General features: G+C 42.0%; 1 protein-coding gene across 2 annotated transcripts; it reads left to right on the top strand.

Moving 5' to 3' along the window:
• Positions 1-334: 334 nt before the first annotated feature.
• Positions 335-24,119, top strand: Znf280b (zinc finger protein 280B). 2 transcript variants are annotated; one of them, XM_028874253.2, is made up of 4 exons: positions 335-474; positions 1,470-1,530; positions 14,047-14,105; positions 19,461-24,119. In XM_028874253.2, the coding sequence occupies exon 4, from the start codon at positions 19,521-19,523 to the stop codon at positions 21,168-21,170; it is 1,650 nt and encodes a 549-aa protein (XP_028730086.1). In that variant the 5' UTR covers positions 335-474; positions 1,470-1,530; positions 14,047-14,105; positions 19,461-19,520; the 3' UTR covers positions 21,171-24,119. The 2 variants fall into 2 exon arrangements, with proteins under 2 accessions (XP_028730086.1, XP_037055403.1); XM_037199508.1 differs by lacking the exon at positions 14,047-14,105.
• Positions 24,120-24,176: the final 57 nt, after the last annotated feature.

Genomic DNA, 24,176 nt, shown 5'->3' with positions numbered 1-24,176 from the left:
TTTTTTTTTCTTTCTCTCTCATCTATTCCCCGCCCCCAACCCCCATTTCTTTTTTGAGACAGGATCTCACTATGCAGCCATGTCTAATTTTCAATCCTCCTGCCTCAGCCTCCTAAGTGCTGGAATGAAAGAGCCGGCTTTGGTTTTCAAATCTTGCAGGGCCAAGAGCTCACGGGTGTCTCATCTGTGCCTTGTTCATCTCAGTTTGGCTCCTTCGCCCGCTGTAGCCACTAGGGGTGCCAGAGTGGGAGAACGCTCCCAGGAGCCTTGGGACCAATCAGATCGGCGCTAGGCCGGGAGCCGAGCGACTGACCTCGCGTCCTCCCTTGGCAGCCAATCACAGGTCGCCGTGGGCGACTGTGCGAGCCAGGCAAAGCGGCCTGGGCTTTGCGGGCTGTGCGGCGGGCCCGGCAGGTCGGGGTGCGGGGCTTCCCGCGCAGCGCCTCGCGGGCCAAGGCGTTCCGGGGGGCTCAGGTATGCGGGGGAGGTCAGCGCAGGGGTGTGGCCCTGCTGATCTCTGCGGGGGCGACCGGGAGGGACCGGCCACCAGATCCCGGGGTGGGAGGACGGGTGAGGGCCTTCTGCGAGCCCGGGGGAAAGAAGCGCTGGTAGGCCGGGCTCTGGGGATCCCGCCTGGTAGCCCCCGGCATACACGTGCGTTCCCCCTCCTACAGTCTCCCCCGACCCCCATCCGAGGGCTGGGCCTGCTCCCCCGTAAAGGCCGTCCCCATCGCTGAGGGCCCTGGTGGCGCTTAAGGTTACCTAAAGTCCTGAAGCCCGGAGACCTGCTACAGGGCGCGGTGGCGCCCGCCTGTAATCCCGGCCACTAGGGAGGCGGTGGGAGGACCACCTAGTGAGACCTATTCACAAAACAAACTGTAAGCCAGTTTTGTAAATTGAGCCCCACTCCCAATTTGGAGATCCACAGGCCCTTCCTTTGAGGCTTTTTAAAGCATTTTAAAATCCATGGATTTGTCTTTCCGCATACAGCACTATCTTGTTTGTGGATTCTGTTGACTACGTGCCTCCTTGAACTGCAGGGCAGCTCTCGGGGCTCCTAATATGTTCTCCTAGATAGCTAATTTTGATTTGAGCAGGGCTCAAATGAGATTTTTTTTTGTTTTTGTTTTTGTTTTTGTTTATGGAGGTATGGTATTTTGGATGGTAGCCTGTAAGATGCTTGTAAAAAAACCATCCAGGGTTGGGGGTGGGGTAACTTAGTTGCTAGAGTGCTAGCCTAGGATGGACAAAGCCCTGGGCTCGATTCCCGCCCAGTACTTGACAAAGTGGTTGTGATGGTCTCACCCAGTACTTAGCAAGTGGAGACAGGAGGATCAGACATGTTTTGTATCAAAGCAAACAAAACGAAAAAAAAAATAAAATAAACAATTGGTAGGTAGTGGAGTAAAATCTTTTCACATATAAAATGTATCTTTTTTTGTTTGTTTTTGTTTTTCTGATTACTTCAGGCATGTGACTTTCACCCTTTGGACTCTCTCGAGGTATTAAAAGTTACATTGTATATCTGAGGTAAGAAGGGTCTTTTCTTTTTTGTTTTCTTGTCTCCTAGTCACATTACCGCCAGGTGGTACAGGCCTTTAATGCCAGCAACTCGGGAGGCAGAGGCAGGCGGATCTCTGAGTTTGAAGACAGCCAGCACTATATGGTGAGACCCTGTCTCAAAAAACAAACAACAAACAAAGAGACAAATTATTGTTTAGAATTTCCTGAGGGAATTTGAGTGGTTCTGATGTCAATAATTCTGGAACCTTCTAAGTTGCGTCCTCAAACAGGAAGAAGCGGTAGACGTGCTCCTTTCACCCGAAATCCTGAAAAAGAAAAAGAAAGTAACCACTATGGCTGTTCTGTGAAGGACTGGTTTTTATCATAGTAGGAGGCAAAGTGAGTTGATGCAGATAGTTTAAGATTCAGCTAATGCAGTAAAATGTTAAATTGGATTAGTCACTACCCTGGTTTTTGAGAAAGGGTCTCATATATCCTAGACTGGTTTATGTAACTGAGAATTACCTTCAGCTCCTGATTTTAGTCTTCCCTTCCCGAGGGCTATGGTTATAGGTATGCACAAGCCTGACTTCTGGATTTTTTTTTTTAATTTTTTTGAGCCCCCCCCCCCAATTCTAAGGCATCAATATTACCTTAGGATCAGTTTGATATATCAAGAAATAATAGCAGGAAGCAAAGTGGCTTGCTTTTAAATTTATTTCTGCAATATTTCTTTTTTAAAATAATTTTTTATTTTTTGAGATTACAATATAATTATGTCATTTCCTCCTCCTTCCTCTCTCCAAGCCCTCCCCTGTACCTCCCTTGCTCTCTTTCAAAATTCATGACCTTTTTGTTGTTTCATATATGTATATATTACACACACACACACAACCCTAAATATATAAATATAACCTTCTTAGTCTGTGTAATGCTACATAAATGTTTTCAGGTCTGACTATTTGGTGTTCTTCTCTGCATAAGATTTCTCTCATTCTCAGTATTCTCTAGTTGACTGTAGTTCTTTGTGTAGGTTTAATGCCTCAAGGAGCTTTCCTTCTTTTTTTTTTTTTTCAGTATGTCTTTTAGTGTTGTCCTTGTTGAGATCATGTTCAAGTAGTTAGGGAGCCATATTGGTAAGATTTCATGGATGTTTGAGTAATATTGCCATTAATTCTTTGAAAGTCTGGTTAGAAAAAAAAAAGAAAGAAAAGAAAGTCTGGTAGAGGTCTGCATTGAACCATTCTGGGCCTGGACTTTTTTTTTTTTGATTGAGAGACTTTTAGTTTCTATTTCTCTGGGGTTAATCTATATTCTCCTTTCTTTTCTTTCTTTTTCTTTTTTTTGGTTTTTCAAGATGGTTTCTGTGTAGCTTTCTGCTTTTCCTGGAACTCACTCTGTAAATGTAGCCCAGGCTGGCCTTGAACTCACAGAGATCTGCCTGCCTCTGCCTCCCAAGTGTGGGGATTAAATGTGTGTGCCACCACTGCCTGGCTTACAGTATTTTCTTTTTTTAAATGTATACAGTGTTGTACTGCCTGCATGCCTGAAGAGGGCACCAGCTGGGAATTGAACTCAGGACCTCTGAAAGAGCAGCCCGTGCTCTTAACCTCTGAGCCATCCTCCAGCCCCCGGCTTACAGTATTTTCATTATCTATTTATCACTTGAAGGACATGGTTGAGCAACTATCTGTGAAGTAGGCTGTCGTTTGGGCATATGCCAGAGTGGTATATCTGGGTCATATGGTAGATTTATTCTTAGCATTTTGAGAATTCTCTACACTGATTTCCAGAGTGGCTCAGTTGGTTTCCAGTCCCACCAACAGTGAATGAGGGTTCCCTTTTCCCCACATACTCTCCAGAAATTGTTGACTGTTTGGTGATCTTTACCATTCTGAGTGTGATAAAATGAAATTCTACAGTTGTTTTTGTTTGCAGTTTCCTAGTAACTAGGGACAGTGAACATTTTTTTTTTTTTTGAGACATTTCTTAGCTGTTTTTATTTTGTTGAGAATGCTCTGTTCAGGTCCTAAGCCCATTTTTTGAATGATTTATTTATTTATTTATTTACTTTTGACTTAATGCTTTTTGAGTTCTTTATATATTCTGAATGAGTCCTCTTGTCAGATGTATAGCTGGTGGCATAGATTCTGCCCCGTTGTGTGGGCTTCTTCATCTGATTGTTTCTTTAGCTGTGCAAAAGCTTCCTCGTTTTCCCACTGGTCAATTATTGGCTTTATTCTGGAATGTCCTTTCCGACACCTGGATCATGTAGGTTACTGCCTGCTTTTTCCTAGTGGTTTCAGTGTTTCAGAGTTAGAGCTTTGTCTGTTTGAAGTCCACAGGAGTTAGTTTTTATGCGGGGTTTAGATATGGATCTAATTTCATTCTTTGCCTATGGATATCCAATTTCCCAAGCACCATTTGTTCAAGTTGCTTGCTTTTCTTCAGCTTATGTTTTTGTCAGATATTAAGTGGCTGAAGTTACATATACTCATTTGGATATTCTATTTTGTTCCACTGGTCTGTGTGTCTGTTTTTGTGCCAATACCACGTTGTTTTCATTGATTGTTATGGCTTTCTCTGTCTCTCCGTCTGTCTCTCCGTCTGTCTCTCCGTCTGTCTCTCCGTCTGTCTCTCCGTCTGTCTCTCCGTCTGTCTCTCCGTCTGTCTCTCCGTCTGTCTCTCCGTCTGTCTCTCCGTCTGTCTCTCCGTCTGTCTCTCCGTCTGTCTCTCCGTCTGTCTCTCCGTCTCTCCCCCTCCCTCCCTCTCTCCTCCCTTCCTCCCTCTCTCCTCCCTCCCTCCCTCCTCCCTCCCTCCCTCTCTCCTCCCTCCCTCCCTCCCTCTCTCCTCCCTCTCTCTCTCTCTCTCTCTCTCTCTCTCTCTCTATATATATATATATATATATATATTTTTTTTTTTTTTTTTTCTTTTGAGACAGGGTCTCTATATAGTCCTGGCTGTCCTAGAACTCCTAGGGTAGGCTCACAGAGATCCGCCTGCCTCTGCCTCCTGTGTGCTGGGATTAAAGGCATGTGCTGCCATGCTTGACATGTGATATTTCTTAAGATCCTGTATAGTAATCTCTCCAGCACTGTTCTCTTTATTCAGGATTGTTTTGGCTATTTGGTGTCTTTTGTGGTTCCATATTAATTTTAGAATAGTTTTTTCTATTTTTGTGAAGAATGAAATTGGAATTTTGAGATTGCATTGACTCTATAAATGGCTTTGGCAGAATAGTCATTTTCAGGATTTTAATTCTAAATTGTTAATCCATGAACATGGGATGGGATGTCTTTCCATTCTGTTTTCTAGCATTCTTATCTCATTTTTTAGAGGTTTAAATTTTTCATTGCATATGTCTTTCATTTCCTTGTTTAGGTTTATTCTTAGGTATTTTATTTTCTTTGAGCCTATCATTGATGGGAGTGTACCCATGATGTGACAGGGCAGGACAGTGCAGAGGTTGCTCCATCTTGTGTTCTTGCTGAGGCCATTTTAGATTTGACTAGAATTTGATCTCCCCAGTAGAAAGCCTTGTGTAAAATTATCCAACTCTATTCTAGGAAGCCAAGGTCAAGATGCCCCAGCTAATTTACCTTGACTTCTGTTAAACTGCCTGCTTGTATAAAATCTCCCCTTTAGCTAACTGCTTATCTTAGCTTTTGTTAAATGCTTGCTTGCATAAAACCTCCCCCTGCAGCTGTGGACAGATAACAGAATATTGTTTTTTGCCTTGAAAAGCCCCTTACTCTAAATGTTCAGTGTTCTACTTGGGTCCCAAATACATGAGTATAGTCCCAGCTGGCAGGAATAAAGACTTTCAATTGGCTATAAACTGTGTTTGAGTGGTCCTCTGTGGTGGGCTCCCTGTAACAATCTCCTCTATATGTTTGTTGCTGGTTATTAAAAAAGTATTGATTTTTAACCAGGTGGTGGTGGTGGTGGCGGCGGCGGCGGCGGCGGCGGCACATCCCTTTAATCCCAGCACTTGGGAAGCAGAGGCAGGCGGATCTCTTTGAGTTGAGGCTAGCCTGGTCTACAGAGTGAGTTCCAGGACAGGCACTGAAGCTACACAGAGAAACCCTGTCTGGAAAACCCAAAAAAAAAGTTAATTCTGCATCTTGTCACAGTGCTGAAATTGTTTATTGCGTCTAGCGTTTTCTAGAATTTTTGGGACTTTTTATGTATAATATTATGTTATCTCTTAATAGCAATTGTTTAACTGCAGGGCGTTTACCTGCCAACCCCACAGTTCCCCGGAGTTTTCTTAAGTGAGAGCAACAGGAAATATTAGATAGCTAAAGATTTAGATTGTGGAGATAAATAGATAGAAAATACAGGATAGCATTGAGAGGGCCTGGAACCTATTCCAATGGGCCCTGACTGTCTCTGCCCTAGGGTATTTATAGAAATGACAAAGGGTGGAGCAAAAGATCTCCCCCCAGCACAGCCAAGTGCAAATCATCTCAGACAACTGCATGCAGGCCCGTGGCCCAATCATCTTCTCTATGTAGACCTGCTGGGTAAAACCACTAGGAGCCTGAAAATGGGCTCCCACAGGTCCCCCTTTCTTAATATATAAAAAATAACTCATTATTAAGAGCTCATGGCAATCTCCATAGCTGTTACACCTCTCAGTATGGAAGAAGAGGATGATAAAGATGGCATTTCTTTTTTGGATTGTGTCCAAGGTGACCACAGCAGTCTTTAGCTGCATCCAGCCCTTCCTAAACCAAAAAACTCTTAATGCAATTGCAAACCTAAAGAATCCCTTAACTTCATCATTCCCATTAACAGGTTAACATAAATATTGCTATACATAGTTAGAATTCTTTCAATCTTACATTTCAAAGCAAACTCTTAACAGAACCATTTGAATTAACATAAATGATGCTATATATAGTTATGTTAACAATTTTCTCAGTCTTTAACTCTTAGTGGAACCATTTGAATTTTCTTGCTAACAGAACATAGGAAAAACTTCCGATGTTTTCACATCAAACTTAAATATTTCCTCAACTTCACAAAACCAAGGTGCACTAATATCAATAGGTTAACAATTTCTGCAAACATACATTTAACTTTAATTCACTCATAACCCCTCCTTTTCTTTATAATTTTTAAACAAAATCTCAAACCTAATTAGAAAAACCCAAACTTACACAATTCCTACAAACACATATTGAAAAGCAATGTTCTCAATCTAATCATTAACATTTTGAAAACTTTTAATAAAACATTCAAAAGCAATTTTTAATAAAACTCTTTACACTTTAAAGTAATCTCTTACTATACCCATTTACATTTCTTACTAACGAAACATAACATTAATCCACTCAAATAAGGAGAAAATATTTTTTAAATTAAATAGACTAAGGAATATTACTCCCTCCCCTTTTTTGGGGGGGCGCAGTTTTGAGACAGGGTTTCTCTTTGTAGCTTTGTGCCTTTCCTGGAACTCACTTGGTAGCCCAGGCTGGCCTTGAACTCACAGAGATCCACCTGCCACTGCCTCTGAGTGCTGGGATTAAAGGCGTGCGCCACCACCGCCTGGCTCTCCCTTTTCTTTATAAATTTTTTTGAAAACAATATCTCATTTCCTAGTTAGAAAACCCAAACTTTTCCATTTAAGCAGTTCCATAAATAATGACATTTTTACATAAACAGTTCCATAAAATAATTCATTTTTAACATATAACAATTTATGAATCACCAGTTAATAAAGCATATATGCATACACAAAACTGCATCTTGAGTCTAAGTAGAAACAATAAATATCTTCATTTAAACAGTTCCATTTTTAACACAAATAATTCCAGAAAACAGTTCCTAAGTTATCACCATAAGTAAATTCAAAATTGTCCCGTTGCAATGAGATCACTATTGTTCATTTCACTTCTTAAGTCTCAAAATTCAGATAATAAATTCTAGTACTAGCCTTCCAAATTTGAAGAAATCTATAACAAAAACCTTTTTGTAGTTTTATCTCATTTTTTTTAAGTTCAAAAAGTTCAAAAAAAGTAAATTTTGGTATTAGACTTTCGCTTCCAAATATGAAGAAGTGTTTTATAATCAAAAAAATGTTGCAGTTAACAATTTAGTTCAAACAAGCATGCAGTGGTATTGTGTTCCCCAAAATATTGTATACCCTAATAAACTTATCTGGGGTCAGAGAACAGAAAAGCCACTAGATACTTAGGATAGGCAGTGGTAGCACACACCTTTAATCCTAGCATTCCAGAAACTAGAAGCATTTGGCTGGTTAAGCATTTGGCTGGTTAAGCTTTCAGGCTTTCTAGCAGCACAGTTCAGCTGAGAGCCATTCAGATATGAGGACACAGAGGTTGAGGAAACAAGACCAGCTGAGAAGTTGGCAGGTGAGGTTAGCTGTGGCTTGTTCTGTCTCTCTGATCTTCCATCGTTCACCCCAATACCTGGCCCCAGGTTTGTTCTGATTCAGACTCTTTAAGATTCATGCAGCACAAGCATCTCTGCAGCTTTCATTCTCAAGCCAGAGACATTTTTTACTTACAGCCACATTTTAAACTGCACCGTTTTTGATGTTAGCTCAGGTTTTTTTGTGTTGTGTTGATCTTCCATGGATCTCAGCTGCGGATGCCTTGTTGTGCTGGTTCTGGCGTCCGCCATTCTTAGCTTCTTAGTGGCTTCTGAAGCTTTTAAAATCACTCAGACTGCCTGCATAGAATCACACTCAGCATTTACACTTTTTTTTTTTTTTTTACAAACTCACATGTAACATATACTTATTTATATACTTCTTATTTACTTATATCCTTAAGGAAACGCTCTAAGACTACCTTAGCAAATATATTTCTTATTTACTTCTTATATTCATCTTATATTCTTTTTATTTAAACTTACATTTACAACTAGCATCTTTACTTCTTACAAGCTTATTATTACATGTCTTAGGACTACCCTAGATACTTCTTGCAAGCTTATATTGTTAAAGTAACTCTACAGATCTATTTTACAAACTTATATAGGGCTACTATTAGCATATATTTAACTTAGCAAACACCTTTAACATTTTCTAACAAGACAGAATAATTTTCTACTTTTTTTTTTTTTTTTTTTTTTTTTTCAGGACAGGGTTTCTCTGTAGCTTTGTGCCATCCTGGAACTCACTCTGTAGCCTAGGCTGGCCTCGAACTCACAAAGATCTGCCTGCCTCTGCCTCCTGAGTGCTGGGACTAAAGGTGTGCACCACCACCACCTGGCAATTTTCTACTTCTTAATCTTAATTATCATCACTATCTCTATTAGAAAGATTCTCTTAACTAGACAGGAAGTACACAAATCATTTCTAAAGTTCAGAGCTTATCATTCTGAAAGTTCTTGAGAAACAAGAGTTTAATTCTTTAATGGCTCTCTCTTAACTCTGGGATTTAGTGACTTCTGTTGCTATGCATTTCAGATGTTTTATAACAACTCTATTATTAAGAGCTATGTCAGTTACAGCAAACTCCAAAAAAAGAAAAGAGAAAAACCTTGTAAGAAATACTCTGTTTCTGGATTGCTCAGCTGGCAACTCAGCAGACAGTTTTCCACCAGAAGAAGAAAACTGTCTAAGTTGGAGTCGGGTTCCAGACCTGCAGCTTTCAGCCGGTCTGAAAACATTGCTGAAACTTAGTTACAATTGTCTCAAACTCCTCAGCAGTCTGGAAGCCTCTTTATACTCCTACTATCCCCAGACTGCAGGATAGAACCTTAATATCAAGAAAGTTGATTTAGCTGCTTTTCATACTCGTCACCAAACTCTGATACAATTTTCCTCCTTCTTAATTTTTTTTAAAGCTGTATTTGCCATGAGTTCTTCTAACCATGCTGATGTTTCTGATAGATTTTTTTTTTTCTGGAGCTGAGGACCGAACCCAGGGCCTGCGCTCTACCACTGAGCTAACTCCCTAAGCCCTCTGATAGATTTTTAATAGCCCAATATTTTCAACAAAACTGCTGCTATCACTGATAGATTTTTAATAGCCCAATATTTTCAACAAAACTGCTGCTATCACTGATAGATTTTTAATAGCCCAATATTTCCAACAAAACTGCTGCTATTAAAAGGAGTCAAGAACATAGATGTTCTTTCATAAAACATATCCTTCATTAGCTTACTCAGAGGAAGAGCATTTTCATGATTTAATATTTGTAGCATGAGTCTTAAAGAGTCTGGCCAACTTCTCAGCTGGTCTTGTTTCCTCAGACTGGATGTTTCTGTGTCCTCATCCCCAATGGCTCTCAGATGAACTGCTGTTCGAAAGCCTGAAGCTTAACCAGCCAAAATCTTCTAGTTTCTGGTCCTCACGCCTTATATACCTTTTTGCTTTCTACCACCACTCCCTGGGATTAAAGGCTCCCTTTCTGGGATTAAAGGGGTGATGAGTCACCATGCCTGTCTGTATCATTGAACACATGGATTTCTGCCTCTGGAATGCTAGGATTAAAGGCGTGTGCTACCACTGCCTATCCTTTATGTTTAATATTGTGGCTGCTCTGTCTCTGACCTCAGATAAGTTTATTAGCATGCACAATATTTGGGGGAATACAATACCACAAATATTTTCACTTTATTAGCTTTAACCCCTGATGTTATTGTTGGCAGCTGTGATATTTAGCATTGATTTCTCATAAGGAACTTTCAGGTGAAGCAACTCTTTTGTAAGACAGCTAGATTTTCTGAAGTGTGCCTCCCATCTACAAAGCAGTCTTTTCTTTTTGTATACCTATTTCCTTGTCCTTTTATTAGATTTACAAAGGAATCATTCATTGTAGGTTGTTTGTTCAAAAGGCAAAGAACTCTTTAAATTTCCCATATGTTTCGTCTAAAACAGTGTTCAGTGTATGGACTGCTTTCCCTTTATTAAGGATTTTAAAATGGCTTGTTGATAAATGGTTTCTAGTTAGAGGCTGTCCCTTTACCCAAATTCATAACAGCTTCTCTGTGACATAATTCAGACAAATTTTTCTGATGTAGCAGAACTTTCAGTTTGCTCTACAAAAAGCTGCACATTAAACTACTGTAAAGCTCTTAGCAAAATTCTTGCACAGCTATCAGGGAAAATAAGGTGTTTTACCAAAGGAGCCCAAAACTGGGAAGCTCTGAGTTCCATATTCTTAAAATTTTTCCTCAGAACTAACATTCAACCAACTCTGAGACTATTTTCCTTGTTCTTTTAAAAACTGTATTTTTTTTTTCCATCTCTAAGCTCACCTTAGGGCAGGTGAACTTCCTAATCAGGCCCTCACCTGGCCCAGTTCTCCCGTGGATTACTTTTGTTTGTCCAAGCTCTCAGACAGAGGCAATTCACCTCTCAGGGCTACACTCCCTCACCTCACCAGAGTCAGGAACAAAGCTTTTCTCAAAAAGACGCTTTCTGATGGAAAAGAACTTTACTCCTTGTTCGTTCTCCATTCTGCCCTGGCTGGGTTCTTTCCCCAGACAGCGTTTCCGACGCAGTCCGGCTTTACTGCTTTCCCAGGAAGATCCGTTCTCTGCTAGGAAAGCTTTTCTCAGGGAGATTTCTTTTTGCAGCTGTGGACACTGAGTGGCCCCACCTAACAACCCGGGACTTGCAGGAAAGCGGGCAACTGTGCCATTGAGCCGGCTTTAGCTCTGTTCGTTAGTTTTTCCCTGGGTCCTGCACCTTCCTGCCTCAGCTCTATGCTCCAAGAGGTTGTTCACAACTGCAAGAACTTTAGTATCCGGTAATGTACTCAAACTCAGAGGTATTGGCTAGTTGCTTCTCAGTTGTTTGTTAGAAGCCAAGATAAAACACTTAACAGAACCGGGCGGTAGTGGCGCACGCCTTTGATTCCAGCACTTGGGAGGCAGAGGCAGGCGGATCTCTGAGTTCGAGGCCAGCCTGGTCTACAGAGCGAGTTCCAGGACAGCCAGGACTGTTCAGAGAAACCCTGTCTCAAAAACCAAAAACAAACAAACAAACAAAAAAACCAAAAAAACCACTTCAGCTCATTGCTTTGGGGGAGCTTTGTATTAGGGCATTTAGGAGCACCCTTTCATTCCGACAAATGCTCACTCAGAAACAAAACCCTTGATGCCTCAGCTCAGCTGTAACTGAAAAACTTGGCGTTTTGCTTTTCCCACGTAAATAATTTCCTGCCCTATTAGGCTCTTTGTGTCTCTTTACCCACACTCACCCAAGTGTTTCCCTCAGGGGACTCTGACCCGCTGTCTTTTACTAGCTTGAAGAGACAGAGCTTAGAGGTTTTTAGGAACTCAATCCCTGCCTCCTGCATTGCAGGGAGAAGTTTTAAAGCTTGAAAGAGAACTTAGAGAGGTTTTGCTGTCTTAAGAGGTTTGTTGTTTTCCCTTAGAGCTAATCACAGGTGGTCCCCATACTAATATCTTCAGGTGATTCTAATTTTTGTCCTTCTGAGAAAGTTCTGAAAGGTTTTAGTTTTTAAGTTTTTTTTTTTTTTAAGAGAGCTTTTAGTTTTGAGAAAGATTAAGGCTTTTTTAGAGAGATATTTTATCAAGTTTTCCAAGAAAAAGCTTTTTCCCCCAAGAGAGAGAAAGACCAACTTTTCCCAAAACTTCTGAACTGTAAACTTTTTGGCTTCTTACACCTGAATTTTTGCCTCAGGGAGAAATCACTTTCTCCTGCCACTTGGGTTTAGTATTTTAGCTGTCCCCAGGCCAAAAGCTTCCATAGGAATCTTTTTTCTGCCCAATAAGCTCAAAAAAAGAGTTTTTTTTTCTACCCATAAAACTCAAAGATGTTCCCCCCAGTTTGCGTTCATAGTCCCCGAAGTTAGATTGAAGACTTAGTTTTTCTATCTAGTTGCCTAACTTATCTTAAGTAAATTTTTCTACACTCCTTTACACTTCTTAGTTTTTCCTACAGCCTATTACTACACTATACCTTATACTTACTTTTCACAGAAATTTCGAAAGAGGTACAAGATAGAAATCTTGATAGAGATTTTTGTGCTGCAGCATGGGACAGCCTTCCAGTCCGTTTTTCCTTTTCTCTTGAGGATAAAACCCTCTGCCCTTATTAATTTCTCTACTTTCACTTCAATGCTGGACTGGCCACTTCAACTGGCAGGACCATACTCTCACTTTCACCAAAAACTGCAATAAAACTAATCATTATTACTACTATTTTCCTTTGTCTTTAATCCATGTTCCCTTGTCTTTAGTCCCTGTTCATGGTGCCATTCTGCGGGGTGTTTACTCACCTACCCCACAGTTACCAAGAGTTTTCTTGAATGTGAGCAGCAGGAAATATTAGATAGAAGGATTTAGATTGTGGAGATAAACGAATAGAAAATACAGGATAGCCTAGAGAGTGCCTGGAACCTATTCCAAGGGCCCCTGACTGTCTTTGCCCCAGGGTATTTATAGAAATGACAAGGGGTGGAGCAAAAGACCTCCCCCCAGCACAGCCAAGTGTAGACCATCTCAGACACCTGCACTCAGGCCTGTGGTCCAATCATCCTCTCTATGAGGACCTGCTGGGTAAAGCCACGAGGAACCTGAAAATGGGCTCCCACATTCGACTTCCTCTTTTTCTGTTTGTATCCCTTCTGTTTCCTTCTTATGCATTATTGCTCCAACTAGTGCTTCAAGCACAATATTGAGAAGGTTGGAAAGTAGTGGTCATCCCTGTCTTATTCCTTATTTCAGTGGTATTGCTTCAACTTTTCTACATTTAGGATGGTGTTGGCTGTGGGTTTCTTATATAGAGCTTTTATTATGTTGAGGTATGTTCCCTCTAGTTCTATTTTGTCTAAGACTTTTATCTTGAAATAATGTGTGTCTTGTCAAGGAAGCCGTGATGGTGGGGGGGCAGGGAAGCATCTGGTTACATTGTATTCACTGCCAGGGAGGTAGTTTATTTTGGTGCTATTTTAAGTGAGGTGATCATCTCAAGAGATGCAGGAAAAGTGTCTGTCTCTTTAAGACTTTTTCATTTCTTCTGAATGCATACCTAGATGTTAGACTGCTGGATCATGTGACAGTTCTTTAAAACTTTTTTTTCAGGAACTTCCATGCCTTTTTCAATAGCAGTTGTATCATTTTATAGTTCAACAGCTTGAGGATTCCAATTTATCCATGTCCTGGCCAAGAGTTACTTCCTGGTTTTAAATTTGTGAAAGCTATTCTAATTGATGTGAGGTGATATCTAATAATATTAATTTGCATTTCTCTAATGATTTGTGATGTTGTACATAGTTTCATATACTTCTTGACTATTTGTACGTCATCATTGGAGAAATGTCTATTAACATCTTTTGCCCAATTTTTTAATTTTTATGGCTGTGTGAGGGTGTTAGATCCTCTGGAACTGGAGTTACAGACGGTTGTGAACTGCCTTGTGGGTACTGGGAATTGAACCCAGGTCCTCTGGAAGAGCAGCCAGTGCTCTTAACCACTGAGCCATCCCTCCAGCCCCATTTTGCCCCCTTTTTAATTGGGTTGTTGTATTAGTTTTTGTTGTTGCTATGACAAAATACCTGGCAAAGCAACTTAAGGTCCTTTTTGGCTTACAGTTTGAAGGTGCAGCTCTCCGTCTCTGCATTGACTTACTAGCACTGAATAGCACTAATCTGTAAGTATAAATGCCAGTATATGTAAGGGGGAGCAACAGGAGGTTTCCCTTCTAGCACCTGTGACCTCTCCAACCATGGGCTTTCAACCATGTTGACAATTCCAGGCATGAATTACATTTTGTGAATGGGCCTCCAATCCAATGGCATGTCTGTGTCGTATGCCATTCTACCAGTGAACCAGTGGGCACTCTGTCAGGTTAGCACTGTAGCATGCAGAGTCCTCCATTAGACAGATCTAGGAATGACTTCGCCTCCAGTGGCCTGTATAGCACCTTCCAGCACTGAAAGCTGGACCTCAGAGAGGGGGATTTCTAGGTCAATTCCAGCATGATTTTTGTATATCCTGCTACCAAATTGTGGGGTGTCTTCAGCAATAGGTCTTACCATGTAGCTATGGCAAACAGTCGAGCAACAGCAGTAGCCTGTGTTGTTGGGGAGCCTCTGGGATTTCCCACATCAATTACACAGAGCTATTCCTACACCTGGGACTTAGGTTTTTCATTTAATAACCCATGTTTTCTAGAGGAAGTATTGCTTACCTGTGTAGTAGGGTACCTCTGTTTAAACTTAAACTAAACCTACATATGTACATTTAAAAGGTTTATTTATTTATTACATATGTAGTGTTCTGTCTGTATGTATGCCTGCAGGCCAGGAAAGGGCACCAGATCTCACTCTAAATGGCCGTAAGCCACCATGTGGTTGCTGGGAATTGAACTCAGGACCTCTGGAAGAGCAACCAGTGCTCTCAACCTCTGAGCCATCGCTCCACCTCTCCCAAACCTTTATTTTTTAATTAGCTTACAGAGCAGTGGTTTTCCACAAGGCTTTTCCGTATGTCCTTAGTTTTAATTAACATCCCTGCCACATCTTCCACTCTGTAGCCCACCATTGCCCTCCTTAAACTTTTAACTCTTGGTCGTCCCCCGTCATCGTCCGTTCCCCCCCCTCTACTTTTATAACATATTTGCTCTACGGTGCCCTAACCCCAACCACTTCTTTCCTCCCCCATCATGTGCTCTTTATAGCCTCCTGATGACTTCAAATTAAATGCACAACTCAAAGTTCAGAGCTAGGATCCATCAATGAGAGAAAAGATTGTCTTTCTGGGTCTGGGTTACCTCACTCAGTATATTTTTCAGTTCTATCCATTTTCCTGAAATTTTCATGATTTTGTCTGTCTTTACAGCTGAGTAAAATTCCATTGATGTGTACGGCACAGTTTCATTATTCCTTCATCAGTTGGTTGATGTCTAGGCTAGTCCATGTTCATGCTGTTGTGGCTAGAACAGCAGTGAACATGGATGTGCAGGTGTGCCTGTGGTAGGGTACGGTACCTTGGGTGTACACTCTGGAGAGATAAAGCTAGGCAGATCTATTTTAGTTTTCTTTGGGTTGCTGTTACAAATACCATATCAAAAAACAACTTGGGGAGGAAAGGATTTATTTTATCTTACACTTCCAGGTTACAACCCATCATTGAGGGAAGGAACTCAAGTAGGAAGTGAAGTAGAAACCATGGAGGAATGGTATTTCCTGGCATTCCCGGGCTTACACTTAGCCAGTTAACTTTCTTACACAACCCAGGACCACCTGCCTAAGAATAGCACCAGCCACAGTGCTGTTACCAGGTTAGTCTGACCTTGGCAATCCTCACTTGAGACTCCCTCTTACCGGGTGTGTCTCTTGGTTGTGTTGATAATTGTAACTAACAGGGACATTATGGAATTTCTGTCTTTAACTCTTCAAGAAAGAGCTTTATGCTGATTTCCATAATAGCTGCACCAATTAACACTCCTCCCAGCAGTGGATAAGTATTTCTCTAACCCACATTCTTACCAACATTGTTGTCACTTTTCTTTTTATGACTGGGGTGAAATGGGACCTCAAAGTAGTTTTAATTTATATTTCTCTGATGGCCAATGATGTTGAATATTAAAAAAAAAAATGTTTATTAGTCATTTGTATTTTTTTTGTGTGTGTGTTGTAGATGTAACCAACCGTCTTATTAAAATAAGAAACACAGAACCAATGTAAAAGAGAAAGCCGAGAGGTCAGAGCTCAGAGCTAAAATCTTACCTCCTGCAGTGCTCCTACCTCCCCAAAAGAGAGCTACTTCCTGTGTGTCTATCTTTAAATAGTCTTTCTGTTCTGCCTTCTCATTGGTTGTAAACCCAAACACATGACTGCCTCGTCACTGCCTGTAAGTACCGCCCTCCAGGTCTTAAAGGCATATGTCTCTAATGCTGGCTGTATCCCTGAACACACAGAGATCTACCTAGCTCTTCTACCAAGTGCTGGGATTAAAGGCGTGCGCCGCCGCCGCCGCCGCCGCCGCCGCCGCCGCCGCCGCCGCCGCTGCCGCCACCACGCTCTTGCTATGGCTCTAATAGCTCTGACCCCAGGGCAACTTTATTTATTAACATACAATGAAAATCACATTTCAGTACAAATAAAGTACCACCATAGTGTGTGTGTGTGTGTGTGTGTGTGTGTGTGTGTGTGTGTGTGAACTTTCTGATCAGTCCTATAGTTAAGATTTGATTATGTTGTTGATGTTTAGTTTCTTGGATTCTTTATATAGCTTAGATATTAATCCTGTCAAATATATAGCCAGCAGAGATTTTTCTCCCATTCATTCAACTGACAAGTTCTTCTGCTGTACAAAAGCCTTTTAGTTCCATGAGACCCAATTTATCAATTATTGGTCTTATTTTGCATGTGATTTGAGTCTTATTCAGAAAGTTATTACCTATGTTTACTGGATGGGATGGGACTGGCCTGAGGACTGTTCAGGCCTGGTAGGTAGGTGCCCTCACTTGAAGTGCTCAGAAGAGAAAGGTATCCTGACTGTAGGGAGCCAGGCTATACTGATAGCTGTGAAGGTAAGGTATCCTGAGTACCTACAATTGTTAACTCTTAAAAGACATAAAACTGACTTATGAGCTGAAATCAGGTGTTCAGACATAAACATACCATATTCAGAAAGTTATTACCTGCATTTATAACTTGAAAGGAACTCAGTGCATTTTCCTCTAGCAGTTTCCGGTTTCATGTCCTTGGTCTACTTGGATTTATTGTGCATGGTGCAAGATAAGGATATAGTTTCATTCTTCTACATACAAATTTCCAGTTTTCTCATACCATTTATTGAAGATGCTGTCTTTTCTCCAGTGTGTGCTTTTGACAGCTTTGTCAAAGGTCAGGTGGTTGAAGTTCTATGGCCTTGTGTCTGTGTGCTCTGTTTTATTCCATTGACCTAGCCTGTGTTTGTGCTAGTAACATGGTATTTTTATCACTCTGGCTTTGTAGTATAGCTTGAAATCAGGTATGTTGATACCTCTATAAGTATTGTTTTTGCTCAGGGTTACTTCATCTCTCTGGTCTTACGATACTTAAGATTATTTTTCTGTGTCTGTGAAGAATCCCTGGGGTTTTGATGGGGATTTCATTGACTCTGTAGATTGGTTGGATGGACATTTTCATGGTACTGACTTTTCTGATCCATGATCATGAGAGGTCCGTCTATTTTCTACTGTCTTCTTCAATTTCTTCAGTGTTTTAAAATGTTCATTGTTTAGAGTTTGGGCACTTCCTTGATTAGGTTTATTCCAAGGTTTTGGTTCATTTGGAGGCTATTGTGAATAGGATTGTTTCCTTGGTTTTTTTTTCTCAGTGTTTGTCATTGTTATAGAGGAAGCATACTGAATTTTTTTTTCTCTGTGTAGCCTTGGCTGTCCTGGAACTTGCTTTGTAGGCCAGGCTGGCCTCAAATTCACAGAGATCCTCCTGCCTCTGCCTCCCAAGTGCTGGGATTAAAGGTATGTACCACTAAGCCTGGCCATTGAGTAGCTTTTTTAAAAAAAATTAATTTGTTATTTTTTATTTTATTGTGTCAGGATCTTATCTTGCTGGCCTGGAAGCTGTACTTGACCTCACGATTCCCTTGGGTGTTGGAATTACAAACTTTTACCCATGCTTTGTGCAGTGATTGTTTATGTGTGCTTGTGTGTATAGTAAGGCTTCCTATAACTTACTTTAACATCCTTTTGGTTGAAAATGTTATAAAATGCCCTCTGCTGCAGATCATTTCTTAGTCTCCAGAATTCCTGATTTGGACAGAGTTCTTCAAATTAAGTCTGTAGAACATGTGGAATTGCTGGTCCATGATCTGTTTTACAAATCAGGCAAATTGTGACCTGGGAGTTCTAAGAGGAAGTCAACCCTGTCCTTCCCCAGGTTGGTCTTAGGCATTGTGTCGGTGAGGGCAGCAGAAGATAGAGTGCCACCACACACTTGGGAAACAGGACCTGGAGAAGCTGAGCTAGAGCTGACCTGGCTGCCTCCTTCCCGAGGATACGCTCTTGGGGCATCAGAGGGCTTTTCTTCTTTCTGTCCTCTTTAAGTTCCTTGAGGTGTTTGCTTGTGCCCTCTTTGGATTTGTTGAATATTTCGATTGTTTACAGTTGTTCCTTAAAGTCTGTGTCCTGAGTTTAGTCTTGGCAATTCCTTTTGGCGACATTTCTATAGGACTGGTAGTCTTTAAGAGGCACGTGTTGTCTCAGTCTCCCATGCGGTTTATTTTCTAGTAGGGCTGTGGGAGTTTATTTCTTTGTGTCTGATGTCAGATTCTAGCCTGCATATGTGGAGTAGAAGTCTGATTCTGGTTTTGCTTTCCTCTGAGCTTGGTTGATTTCAGGACAAGTAGGAGCGAGCAGGTTAGTCCTTGAGTTACCCAGCATTGATTATTGACTGGAGAGACTAGGGAAATTCCAGTACACTATTAACCAGGGTGATGCAGGGGTCTTAGGGTAGGGTAAGATTGTTTGAATGAAGTCCAGAAAAGTCCTCTAGTGTGACTCCTGGCTGGGGCTGGGCCTGGAGGGCAGGCATGGGTTCAGGGACTTGTTCAGCCTCAGCAAGAGAGCACACAGAGGGCCTGGGCTAAGATAGCTTGAAGATGTGGGCCCCACCTTGACCTGGTGGGTGGCATGTGGTAAAGACCCTGGGTCAGACTCTCTAAGAGAGGGTAGATTTGGCTCTTGGCTGGACCTAGGTCTGGAGGATTTGGGACTGTGAGAGGAGGTAACTGGGGTGAGAGGACTCACTTAAGAGACCTTGGAGATGGGGCTCCTGCCTGGGTCTAGGGGCTGCTTAGATAGGTGCTGAGTGAGAGTCTTAGGCAAAAGAGCCCATGGCTGTGCCTCCTGCCTGGGTCTGAGCCTGAAAGGTTGGGCTAGACTGGTAGTGGCACCGGATGAGTGTCCTTAATGTTTATAATCATCTCAAAGTCTTTGATGAGAAAAATAAGTCCTTTTTCTGTGCTTACTGATGTGTGATGTGTTTGTGCTCAGGTGGCAGTGTGAATAGAGGAAGTACTGTGAGCACACCTGTCAGGAACCGAAACGTTAGAAATGGAGCGGCAGTTCATGTTGTGCGGTGAAGAGCAGGAACCCAGTCGAGCCCACGATGAGGATGCCGAGCTGATCTTTGTAGGGGTTGAGCATGTAAATGAAGACGCCGAACTGATATTCGTTGGAAAGACTTCAAATTCAAAACCTGCTAATTCGAACATTTTGAACAGAGTCACCCCAGGTTCACGTTTAAAAAGAAAGCGAAACAGCCTTAGAAAAACGACTACTGAAAGGCTGCAGCCCTCAAGTGCTGCAGCCCCCACATCAGAGACAGTGATCGTCTTGCCGGCATCTCCTGCTGAAAGCCCTGCAGCCCCCACATCAGAGACAGTGATCGTCTTGCCGGCATCTCCTGCTGAGTCAAGGTCAACAGATAGTCCTATTATTATTGAGCCTTTGTCCGAACCTGATTATAGAAGTAATTCACCACAAGTTGTGCCTGGTAGCTCTTCCAAGGGTTCCCCTTTGGTTCCAATCTCAAGTTCAAAGCATAGTCCAGTAAGGGCAGCACTTTCAGTAGGAGGTTGGAACGAAAGTTCTTCTGCATCGAAGCGCCATTCCACTTCGGAAGTAAATGTCATTAACCCGCAGAGGTCTGAATTTATTATAGAAATTGATGAAGAACATTCTTCAGCATCGTCCTCTTCTGGTACTTTCCATACCTCAAATCCTCAACTGAGTACACCCTCCAGCGATGTTCCCAAATCAGTAAACCGTGTTGTGAATGGGGCTCCTCTCTCAGAGAACGCTATCTACATCAGTCCTACAAGTGTACACCCTCGCTGTGAAAATGGACTGGTGAAAGTGGGCTTTTCAAGTCCAGCGAGTCAAGGGACCTTTGATCCCAAGAAAGGAAGTTTGACTTTGTTACTTAGTGACTTTTACTATGGCCAGCATAAAGGAGATGGGCAGCCAGAACAGAAGACTCACACAATCTTCAAGTGCCCCAACTGTTTGAAAGCTCTCAAAAACGTCAAATTTATGAACCACACCAAACATCATTTGGAATTTGAGAGGCAGGGGAATGACGGCTGGGAGAACCATACCACCTGCCAGCACTGCCACCGGCAGTTCAACTCTCCCATCCAGCTGGAGTTCCACGTCGACCGTGTGCACATCGCCCCTGACCCCACCATGGTCTGCAAAATCTGTGAATTGTCCTTTGAGACAAATCAAGTTCTTTTAGAGCACATGAAGGACAACCATAAGCCCGGGGAAATGCCGTATGTGTGCCAGATCTGTAACTACAGGTCGTCTGTCTTTGCTGATGTGGAAACACATTTCAGAAAGTGCCATGTCAACACTAAGAACCTACTTTGTCCATTTTGTCTTAAAATTTTCAAAACCGGAACACCATACATGTGTCACTATAGGGGGCACTGGGAAAGGAACGGTCACCAGTGTTCCAAGTGTCGGCTACAGTTTTTAACCTTCAAGGAAAAAATGGAGCATAAGACCCGGTGTCACCAAATGTTTAAGAAACCTAAGCAGCTAGAAGGGTTGCCTCCCGAGACGAAGGTTGTTATTCAGGTCTCGGTGGATCCTGTTCAGTCAGAATCTGGGAAAGTAGCATCGGTCACTGTGAGCACAACTGACTGGGAACCGCCTTCCCCCAGATCTCAAGGTAAACCTTCAAAAAGGTCCCATTAATTCTAACCTAAGTCAGAACCCAGAACCCTTCAGAGAAATGAAAGGACAAACTATACATTTGTTATTCGTCAGGACCCAAGACTGATGAAGAAATGGACTGTTTTTTCTTTAATTTTGTGATAATGCAGGGTTTTTGTTTGTTCATTTGTTTTTATTTTGTGAAGGTTTGTTTTGTTCTGTTTTAGTTCTGGGGCTGGATTCAAGGCCTCACAAATAATAAGCAAGTACTCTACTACCCCATTCTCTGACCTACAGTGTTTTCTGAATGAATAGTGTTATTTAAGATATATCTGGTTTCATATTAAGTGTTTGGCTCAACCCAAGGAAGGTGCTTGTGCCTATATCCTTGTGAATGGAAAACAAGTTAAACCTATTTATTAGTATTTTATGTAACTCCTAAGCTTGAGAGCTCTTCTACATAAAAGTTTGGAGTTGGATGGGGCTCACAAGGCCCCACTTTTCCATGAAGATCTATAGGTAGTGAATGCTTGCTACAGGAGGGAGAGAGCTCTCTTCTTAAATGGTTTAGCATGGGTAAGTGGACAGGCACACATTCATTCCAGTCTTGGAGCCAAAGAGTGAGTAGTGCCTAAATGTCTTTACCCAAAAGAAGATTCAAGGAGGCCAAGCCATTCTTGTAAAATGTCCACGTTTTACGAAGGGCCCCTACAAGCATTAAAAGCACAGCTGTGTGTCCTTAGTGCCACGTGAAGCAGCAACAGTGATTAGTAGAATGGGAGCTGGTGTCCATGGACTCCTATCGCTTGATGCGTAGGGTAGTTGGACTTATGCACTCTCCTCCCCCTTTCGGCTAGCTGTGTTTGAAGAATGAACTGGCCATATCCTTATGGGTCACAGCAGTAAAGTGCATTGTCTTTTCTTGGGGCAAGAAGCCTTGGCATTTGTAGTTTGAAGTTTATTGAACTTTAGTTCAGAAAAATGGCATCTGTCTAGTTTATGGCCTGGGCTGAATTTAGTTGTACTTTTTATGATGTAATAGGGACTTGCCCAATGATATTGGACATAGCACAAAAAAAATAACCCAGGGCCGATGATGGAGCCTTTTCACTACGTTTTTTTTTCAGTGTATGTGTATCTTATGTTTATTGAATATGTGAAGCTTGCAATTTGGTGATGTGGTGCTCCCCCCCCCCCCCCCCCCCACTTGGTGCTAGGGATTAAGCCCAGGGCCTTACATGTACCAGGCAAGGGCTCTGCCACTGAACTATATCCCTAGTCACAATTTGTATCTTGCCTCATATTTGAGTGATTTATAATGAGTAGCTCTCTCGTTGTTGTATGTATAATTTCTCAGTTGATCACACTAATATTGCTTGGGTCTTACTTGAAGCACTTTAGTGTGCAGGCTATGACCTAAATGAAAACTTGCTTTCTCCCATTAATATATCTTACTGCTTTACTACTTAGCTGGTCACTAGGAGGAACAACTCTTTGTAGGACTGTAGGGCACCCCCTGAGGATTAGTTAGTCCTCGGCAACCTCAGTAGCATTAGCTGTTTCTGTAAGTTTCCAGGCCTGTCTTCACGAGCGTGGTCCAGTGCCACCTCCTGTTCCTTCATGTTTAGCCCAGGTGCCCAGCTGCTTCTGTTCATCAGTCAAGGAGTCTAGATGCATGCTGGTTATAAACATGGTCTGGAAAAAAATCTCCTAGTTTCCTGTTCCTTTCTTTAAAGGTACTTTATCTTGCTGGGTGTGGTAGCACACACTGGTAATAACTGCTCTTAGGAGCCTGGGGCAGAAGGGTCTGGAGTTCAGGGTCAGTCTGGGCTGCTTAATGAGTTCCTTGCCAAACTAACTACACAGTAAGACCCTGTCTCTTATAACCAAAAAGAAGAAAGGGGCATTGGGGGTGGGTCCCTTAAGATGTCCCTATCCATTTTTCCTTCCTCAGTCTAATGAAGTTTCCTTGGATTTCATGAAAACCTGGGAAGAGATCATCACCAGGCCTTGGCCTCTCTGTTAAGACTGAGGGAGGTGAGAGGTTGCTAGTATCTTTTGTTGTATTTATTTGCTCTGTGCTTGATCCATTGATTGATTGTGATCTGCTCTATTTTGATAGGCCTTTTCAATGAGGTTTCTTGGGCCAAGGCACACCTAACTTTTTACCCTGGACCTTTCCTTTAGATGTGGAAAATGTTGTTTGCCCGACTTGTTCTGGTGGGCAAGTCCTACTGTGTATGAAATGAATCATACGTGTCCTGCAGACTTGTGTACTGTCTATGGTAAAAATAAGAACCACCCTAGACCTGTGTTTAGCGAGTGCTTAGTATCTCCAGCACCGTTGCTGTACTTTGCCGTTTCACAAAAGCATGCTCCTAAGGAGTACGGATTGTTGTTTACTGCTAAGGGAGGCCCCAGCGCTCTGGCTCCCGCCTACCTACGCCTCCCACCCGCTGCCACTTCCCAGTGTCTCCCTGCTGCTGGAATGTTGTATCGGCCTTGTTCCTCAAGAAAATTCCTGTTTCTTCCTGGTGCACAGGCTGCACAGGCCGCCCCTTCCTCACCGTGCTTTCCCTAAGCCTGCATGGCTCGCTACCTCACACGTGGTTTATTAAGCTTGTCGAGACGTTTAGAGTGACTAGAAACTCCCCTGCTTTTAAAGTCCTGTTTATTCCTTCTCTTGGAAGGCAGTTTACCTCTGGCTGCACCTTTCTTCCCCCTGCTAAGTTTCTTAGTCACAGAACTTCAGGAAGAAATCATTAGCAAGAGCTTTGGTTCTGTCTTAGAAGTGAGCTAGCTTAAGTCCATTTCTGTGCCTATAACACAAAGAAACATAGTGAGCTTTCTGTTTTATATTGATAGCTCTATTTTTAAAGCAGTGTCACTTTGTTTTGTTTACACATGTATTAAATATCTGTCAAGATTACTATTTTGTTACTCTGTGAAGTCTGTTGCTTCTTTTTCAAATAAAGGTTATTATTTTATTAATGTTGCCAAAGTTATTTATAAGAAATAGCAATTAGAGAAATAAAGCATTTTGTGAAA

The sequence above is a fragment of the Peromyscus leucopus genome, chromosome 16_21, assembly GCF_004664715.2.
Source record: "Peromyscus leucopus breed LL Stock chromosome 16_21, UCI_PerLeu_2.1, whole genome shotgun sequence".
NCBI classification, from domain to species: domain Eukaryota; kingdom Metazoa; phylum Chordata; class Mammalia; order Rodentia; family Cricetidae; genus Peromyscus; species Peromyscus leucopus.
Note: the sequence above shows the minus strand (reverse complement) of the source record. Positions and strands in the feature narration are given on the sequence as shown.

Bases quoted from the DNA above. Each gene is read 5' to 3' on its own strand.
- Znf280b (XM_037199508.1), top strand. From the start codon at position 19,521: ATGGAGCGGCAGTTCATGTTGTGCGGTGAAGAGCAGGAACCCAGTCGA.